The sequence below is a fragment of the Lepus europaeus genome, chromosome 10 (genome assembly GCF_033115175.1).
Source record: "Lepus europaeus isolate LE1 chromosome 10, mLepTim1.pri, whole genome shotgun sequence".
Classification (NCBI taxonomy): domain Eukaryota; kingdom Metazoa; phylum Chordata; class Mammalia; order Lagomorpha; family Leporidae; genus Lepus; species Lepus europaeus.
Genome location: NC_084836.1, coordinates 105,627,452 through 105,635,297, shown reverse-complemented (window position 1 = coordinate 105,635,297; position 7,846 = coordinate 105,627,452). Strand labels below are relative to the sequence as shown.

Below are 7,846 nucleotides of genomic sequence, written 5' to 3'. Positions count from 1 at the left end.
CTGACTTCACGGACCACGGCAGCACCAGACCTGGAACGAGGAGGTTGCTTCATCCCGCCTGCAGAGAGCGCACTCTTGCAAGCGGCTTTTGTAGCCAGTCACTCCCTGGGTGCTTGACCACCAGTGGATTTGTGGATGGTCGGCTTTGAATGAGCCACGGCACCTCCCTACTTACCCCCTTCTCCTGCGGCTGGAGCTCGGGAGCTGGAGGCAGCGCTGGCGTCATAGAGCCATGGCAGTTATGGACAACCCCTCCCCTGTGAACGTGAGGAAGAGGTGGGACTGTCCCAGAGGAAGTCAGGGCCAGCTCAGGCCAGGGCCTGATGCCTGGGCCATGGCTTGAGAATGAACAGGTGTGGCCAGGCCTGGTAGGTTGGTTACGGGCTGAGCCCCTCTTGGCTTTAATCTAGACCCGCACTCTGTGGCCTGGCTCTACCCTTGATCCTCTTCTGGGTCCAGGCAGTCCCCATCTCCCTGTGTGACAGCCAAGGCCCTGGGGACCCACGGTGATGGTGAAGAGCAGGTTCCTTCCAAGGCACGGGGCAGACGCGTCGGGGGTCCCAGAACAGCCCCTTCGTGGCCAAAGTCCTCTTCCCTCCCTGGCAGTCTTCTCCCATCCGCTTAGGCCACCGCCATAGCCCAGCTGACTCCAGGGAAGCCAAGACACACAGAAGGTTGGGTCTGAGGGTGACATGGAAACGACAGAGTGAGAAAGAGACAAATGCGGGGGTGGGAGGGTCGGTCCCACAAGTGGACAGGTTCTTACAGGGTCTGGAGATCCCCATTCACCATACACACATGGGCCAGGCTACTTTACAGATGCTGCTAACAAATGAACAGGAGGGGCCCCTTGTTCACCAACCAGTACGAAGTTCAAGCTAGCAACAACAGGGCGAGCAGCCAAGCACGTGGCCCTTCTGGACATGGGGCGGCCTGTGATCAGCCAAGGTCGCAAGCCAGAGAGACTCAGACTAGCTGTTGCTGATGCTAAGTGAGGGTCCCTGCTTCTCACCCTCACCTCCACCCTCCACGCTGTGATACACAGGGGACGAGTGGGGAGGGACTGACAAACACGTCGCCCAAGCAGACCTCAGAGGAGGGCAGGCCATGGCGGCTGTGAGATGGAGGGACACGGACCCATGAGATAGACCCCCTGGGACGAGCTGGCGGATGGGACAGGGAGTGTGAGGGAAAGGCAGGGGGGCTGAGGGGCTGGTTTATGGCTCCACGTGGATCAGTCACTGACGGTGGTGCTCGCAGAGGGGAGCAGCGGCTGGCAGAAGAGCAGGCTGTTGTGTCCGGCGTGCTGGGGGGCAACGGGAAGCAAGGATCCCACTCTGGATGTGAGGATGAGCCAAGCAGACCCAAGGAGGATTAGCGTGAGGCACACACATTTCAGGGTCACGGGTGTAGAGGTGGCATTTAACCTCATGGGAGGGCATGTGCTGTCCCAGGTTGGAGTTGGGAGTTGGTGCTGTGGCAGAGTAGGTTAAGCCACCTGCAGTGCCAGCAACCCATATCGGTTCGAGTGCTGGCTGCTCCACTTCTGATCCATCTGTCTGCTAATGAGCCTAGGAAAGCAGCAGAAGATGACCCAAGTGCTTGGGCCCCCTGCACCCACATGGGAGACCAGGAAGAAGCTCCTGGCTCCTGGCTTTGGATCGGCTCAGCTCCAGCCATTGGAGCCATTTGGGGAGTGAACCAGCAGATGGAAGATACCTCTCTCTCTCTCTCTCTCTCCCTCTCTGTAACTCTGCCTTTCAAATAAAATAAATCTTTAAAAAGAGAGACAGAGAGTGTGAGTGCTGTGTTTGGACAAATTATCTAGCTGCCCTGACACCAACAGCGCAATTCTCACTTAGAAATGGAGGTAAGAAAAACCGTCTCTTCATGAGTCCGCAAATGCGTTCGAGCAGGGGAGACGCCTAGCACAAGCTCTGGTAGCTATTATGCCCCGATGAACAACAAGGGCTTATTCTTACAGGTGCTAGTAGTTCCTTCCTTCCACTAGCAGGTCTTGAGCCCCCATTGCGTGCTGAGCCGTGCTTTGCACCCACCAGTTAGCTGGCAGCTGGAAGTTCAGCAGGACCACGGCAAAAGGAAAGACCAAGCCGGCTGAGGGGCGAAAGAGGGGGTGGGGTGCAACACCACACAGCGTGGGCAGGGGAGCCCTGCCGAAAGGGGGTGCTGGAGCAAGACCTTGGGGGGCAGGGGACGGAATCAAGCCAGCGTTGAGGGGGAAGGTTCCTGGGAGAGGGAACAGCCAATGCCAGGACTCTGAGGATGGGGGGGGGGGGAGCGTAGAGTGAAGGGTCGTGGACACGGTGGAGGGGTCGGTCCCCCAGCGTGGCTAACACAGGCCTCCGTCACAGGAGGCGGGAGGTTCTCCACTGTGGGACGCAGCTCTGCTCTGCCCCTAGTCGGAGACAGCCAAGCTCTCCAAGGCGGCAGCTTGGGGCAGGCCCTGGGCTCCCTCTCCCAGCCCTGATTCCCAGCCCTGCCTCACCTGGTGGGGCAGGCTCACCAGGAAAGCGCGGCCTCCTCCCAGCCGAACTGGGCCAGGCCTTGACTCCAGGGCTCCCAGTCGAAGCACACGTCCAAGTCATCCTCCTCGGAATCTGTGAAGGTAGGAGACAAGGCCTCTGGGCTGCTCACATCCTGTCTCCCCCCCCCCACGCCCACCCAAAAGGAGCCCCCCTGCCAGGCCTGGCCCTGCCCCAGCGGGATCTGCAACCCACCAGCCAGCCCCGACCTCACAGGGACTCCTGGGCTTCTGAAAAGTGACAAGGGGCTGAGAAGAAGGTGGGCCTGCGACTCAGAGAGCGGCCCCTGCAGGAAGCAGGTGACCACTGACCGTGCGGGGCCTGGTCCAGGCCGGGGTGCTGGGGAGACGCAGGCCACCCATCCGTCCAGGCGCTCACTAACCAAATGCCCTCGTCCGTGTGCACAACGGTTGCCACTGCTGCGTCACTACACATCCGGGCCACAGGACACTGGGCAGCCACGCATTCGTCCGTCACGGGGCGTCTGCTCCACTGCACCGCGGCTCGTTCACGGCCAGGGCCCCTGGGCCAGCCGGCCGGCGGCGGCGTCTAAATCACTGTGTGAGCCCCGCGCAGCTCAGCTCGCTGTCTCCGTGGTGTGGCAGAGGCACGTTGCCGGGAAACGCAGCCCGCAGAGCCTTCGCTCCTTTTCTAAAAGCAAACACTCCTTGCCCCAGCCGGGTTTGATAATGGACACGTTATTAAGCGCGGAGATGAGCTGGCGAAGGTGGAGAAGGGGAGGGGGCTCTTGTGTCGTGTCCCGGGGTCATGGAGAAGCCAAAGAAGCTGAACAGAGCCTTCCGATTGCAGACCCAGAGCAGGAGATAGAAAAGGCTGAGCCTCAACTTCCTCATCTGTTAAATGGGCATCACAGCAGCGTCTTCCACGATGCGGGTTCACCGACGTTGACAGGGCCCAGCTGGGGGCTGAGTATGACTGGGACATCAGCGGGATGGCTCCCCCGACCCTTCCTCACCGGAGAGAGAGGCTTTATTTTCGTAACGTGTATTTTATGCTGCGTGCTCTACGTGCCTAAAGACTTCCTGATGGCAGTGACTGGTGGTTTTTGTATTTCACAGATGAGGAAGGCTCCCGGAGGGAAAATGTCTTGTCCAGACTCACAGCCGGGACGCGGTGGTCCTGGGCTCCAGCTCCACCGGGTGCACGCGCCCTGGGGCCTTGGCTGGAACCTGGACCTAGCTCAGGGCAGACTGAAGGCAGCTTGCGCCACTCCTCTGTTCCAGCCCCAGGCCGCCTCTGCACGGCCCCCTTCTGCCTTCTGCAAATCCCTTTCAAGTTCCCCAAGGACAAAGTCCACAGCACCCCGTTTCCGTTGAAGGGGGTGTGGCTACGTCTTCGGTCCCCGCCACGTGGGCAGCGCTTAGCAGCGCCCCCAGTGGTGGCTTCCCCAGGAGCTGAGCTGCGCATCGTCGCTTTGTGCCTCGGTGCCAGGCTGAGCAGGTGGCCTCCCTCCTTCTCCTCCTCCTCCTCCCTCCACGTGGGTCAGTGCCTCCGCTCCGCCTCCCCCACCTGGAGCGGCCCTGGCGAGGGGAGGGTGGACGGCAGCCCTCGGAGCTGCTCCTGCCTGCTTTTCACCCTGGCTTCCAGGCCGAACTGGCTCCAACCACGGGGATCCAAAGCAGAATAGAAAACCACAGAGCTGAGCGGGTCCTGAGCGCCCAGCCCCCCAACCCCCGTCCCCGGCCAGTCCCCGGGCACGAGCTAACCACAGGCCACGAAACTGAGCGCTCCAAGAAGGACCGCGAGAGAGGCCCCCGCCTCACTTTAAGGAGGGCTTCGCCTCACCGCAAAGTTAACCCCGGGCCTTATTGCAAAACAGCACGGGAGGTGGCAGTGGGGAGAGGGGCCGGGGAGGGGTGGGCTGTGGAGGGTTTTAGAGCAGGAGGATGGGTCGCAGCCCCACATTTCCGCCCACACGGACAAAACTGACCTTGGGTTGCTGCCTGGTCCACAAGAGCCCACCCTGTGCCCGCGTCCAGCCCTGGCCCTCAGACGCCTCCCACAGCCCCGCGGGCAGGTGCTGCTCCTCTCCCCGTGTTTCAGACGAGAAAACTAAGGCTGAGAGAGCAGAGTCCCACAGTCTCCCGGCAGGTAGGGGGCAGAGCCAGGACCGGAAGCCGGACATGGCTGTGGGACCCTGGGCAGGCTGCTTCACCCCGCCGAGCCTCTGTCTCCCCAGTTGTAAAATAACAGTGCATCACAGGCGTCTTTTGAGGATTAAATAAGAGCTCCCACCCGAGGATTAGCACAGGAGTGGCGGCATGGTCAGTGTTCACGCAAGGCTAGCTATCACTGCGCGCCATCAAGGGACAGGGCTGAAATCCGGGTCTGGGTCTCCCAGGCCCACAGACAGCTGTCACAGCCACTGCATGGCCTTTCTCGCTCGCACCCTCGGCCTGGCTCCAGGCCTGCACCGTGTGCTCTCTGGGGACATGAGGAGGCATCTCCTAGGAATGCCAGCAATGCCCAGTAATTACACAATCACCAGCCCCCACCACTGAGATGGCTGGGCAGGGCAGGAGGGTCACTTTGTCTCGGTGGCCTGTGCCCAGAGCTGGCAGTGGGCATAGCATCCTCCCTGCTTGGCTGGCTCAAGCTCGTGGAGCTGAGGAGGTGCTGTAGTCCCCAGGAAGAGGCCCCTGGCTGAAGGGGATACTTAGGGAGACAGGACGCCCTGGGAGCAGAAGTGCCGCTCCTGCCACACGGCCAGGCCCGATCCAGGCCCGCCTGCTCCAGCTTCCCGGCCGGCCGGCTTTAGCCCGCCCTGTGGTACGTGAGGTCAGGCCTCATCTCAGCTTCCAGCACTGAGTCCCAGAGAGGCCCAGATCCTCTCTGACACAGTCCCTGGGCACCGGAAAGACGGCAAAGGGCTGTCCCATCCCATTGTGTAGGTTGTTCACTGCACAAATGCCCTCAGCTGAGGCAGTGAGCAGGGCTGACTCGGGGTCAGGAAGGGGCCCCTTGTTCTAATCTGCTCACAGGGCTGATTCTTTCCAATGTCTATGAAAAGTCCTAGGTGCTAGTGGGGACCCTAAGGGGACACAGATGTGCCCACAAACGTACTCCTTTACAGCCTCAGCGAGTCCACTCCTGGAGTCTAGGTTATCATCAAACCAACCTTTGTCTTGTATGTTGTCAGCTTGTGTAGAAGCCAGCACTTAAAGTGCTTGATCATAGGCAGGCGGTGTGGCACAGCAGGGTAAGCCGCTGCTTGCAACACTGGAATCCCATATCAGAGCGCTGGTTCAAGTCCTGGCTGCTACACTTCCTTTCTGGCTCCCTGCCCATGAGCTTGGGAAGGCAGCGGAAGATGGCTCAAGTACTTGGACCACTGCACCCATGTGGGAGACCAGGATGGAGTTCCAGACTCCTGGCTTCTACCTGGCCCAGCCCTGGATGTTGTAGCCATTTGGAGATGAACCAGTGGATGGAAGACCTCTCCCCTCCCCCACCCCCCCAACTCCCTTCCTCTCTCGCTCTTGCTTTCAAATTAAAGAAAAAAAAATTGTTGAAAGTGCCTGATCGGGACCGGCACCATGGCTCACTTGGTTAATCCTCTGCCTGCGGCTCCAGCATCCCATATGCGTGCCGGGTTCTAGTCCTGGTTGCTCCTCTTCCAGTCCAGCTCTGTGCTGTGGCCCAGGAGGGCAGTGGAGGATGGCCCAAGTGTTTGGGCCCTGTACCTGCTTGGGAGACCAGGAGGAAGCACCTGGCTCCTGGCTTCGGATCAGCGTAGCTCCGGCCGTGGTGGCCATTAGGGGAGTGAACCAACGGAAGGAAGACCTCTCTCTCTCTCTCTCTCATTGTCTAAAACTCTACCTCTCACATAAAAACAAATAAATTAAAAATAAAGTGCCTGATCAAAACCTCTTCTTCTGTAGCTGTTTTAGGACACCCTGGCCAATTCAGACCCCTACCCAGCCCCAGATCAGGTCCCAGCCCGAGCAGGGAAGATGCTCACCTTGGCTAAGTAAGAACCGTAGCCAGACGATCAGTAAGAACAGCAGTAAACCCACAGGCAGGCAGAGCCAGAAAACCAGGAAAGAAAACGTGAGGTCGTTCACCAGTGGCACAAGGGGGTACTTCATGCTGCACGTGTGCCTGAGCCAGGCCAGCCGGGCTGGGGACCTGGCCGCTGGGCCCTGCTCTGCTCGCAGCCCCATTGTGATGAAGCAAGGACGTCACAGTGTCCTCCAGGCAAAGCTTGCACTGGAGGGCCTGAGGGAGAGAGCTGTCGTGGGTGTGCTGGAGCCAGGCAGAGACTGGTGAGCTAAGAATAAAGGCCCAGGTTTCCAGGAGCAAAGCAGGCTCTGGATCCACAGCGCAGCAGCTGTTGGGTTCAGGGGATGCTTCCATGATCCTCTATTATAATATGAAAATATCCACGAGTCAGAACTATAGATGATGGGGCAAAAATTACCCCCAGCGCAAAGCACTTCAAGGGGCCGGCACCGTGGCAAAGCAGGTAAAGCCACTGTCTGCAGTGCCAGCATCCCCTATGAACGCCAGTTTGAGCCCCTGCTGCTCCACTTCTGATCCGGCTCCATGCTGATGGCTTGGGAAAAAGAGCGGAGGATGGCTCAGGGGCTTGGTCCCCTGCTGCCCACGCTGGAGACCTGGAAGAAACTCCTGTCTCCTGGCTTTGGTCTGGCCCAGTGCTTGCTGACATGGCCGTCTGGAGAGTGAACCAGTGGGTGAAGCGCCCTCTCCCTCTCTTTTTCTCTCTCTCCAACTCTGACTTTAAAATAAACGAGAGGGGGAAGTACACACACAGATCTTCCATCTGCTGGTTCACTCCCCAGATGGCTGCAACGGCCCCGGGCTGGGCTAGGCTGAAGATAGGAACCAGGAGCTTCATCCAGGCCCAAACGCCTGGGCCATTTCCTGCTGCATTTCCCAGGCCATTGGCGGGGAGCTGGATCAGAAGTGGAGCAGCCGGGACACAAACCAGCACTCATATGGGATGCTGGTGTTGGAGGTAGAGGCTTTACTGCCCCTACACTTAAGTCCCATTTTCCGTGAGGTCCTCTGCACGCATGATCTCACGTACTTGCGATGGTACACAGCTTCGGGAGCCCACCAGCTCCCCGCGTCCCCCTGGCTCTAGCTATACATGCACACACCTACCTTTTGTGGGGTGGGGTTGGGGGGCTGTGGCAGGCTGATGGAACTTACAAGTCTCTAAAGAGCTGGAGCAGCTCCAGCCAATACAGTTACGCCAGAAATGCACGTCCTGTATTGCCAACCTCCCTACTTTTCCTAGAGAGCCCCAAAATCTGGAC

At 59.4% G+C, this 7,846-nt stretch overlaps 1 protein-coding gene across 1 annotated transcript; it reads right to left on the bottom strand.

Moving 5' to 3' along the window:
- Positions 1–610: 610 nt before the first annotated feature.
- On the bottom strand, positions 611–6,652 carry ADIG (adipogenin). The gene is made up of 3 exons (XM_062202354.1): positions 6,526–6,652; positions 2,525–2,618; positions 611–681 (listed from the first exon to the last, which is right to left on the bottom strand). Coding segments are annotated over exons 1-3 (222 nt in total). The 3' UTR covers positions 611–680.
- Between the last annotated feature and the right edge of the window lie 1,194 nt (positions 6,653–7,846).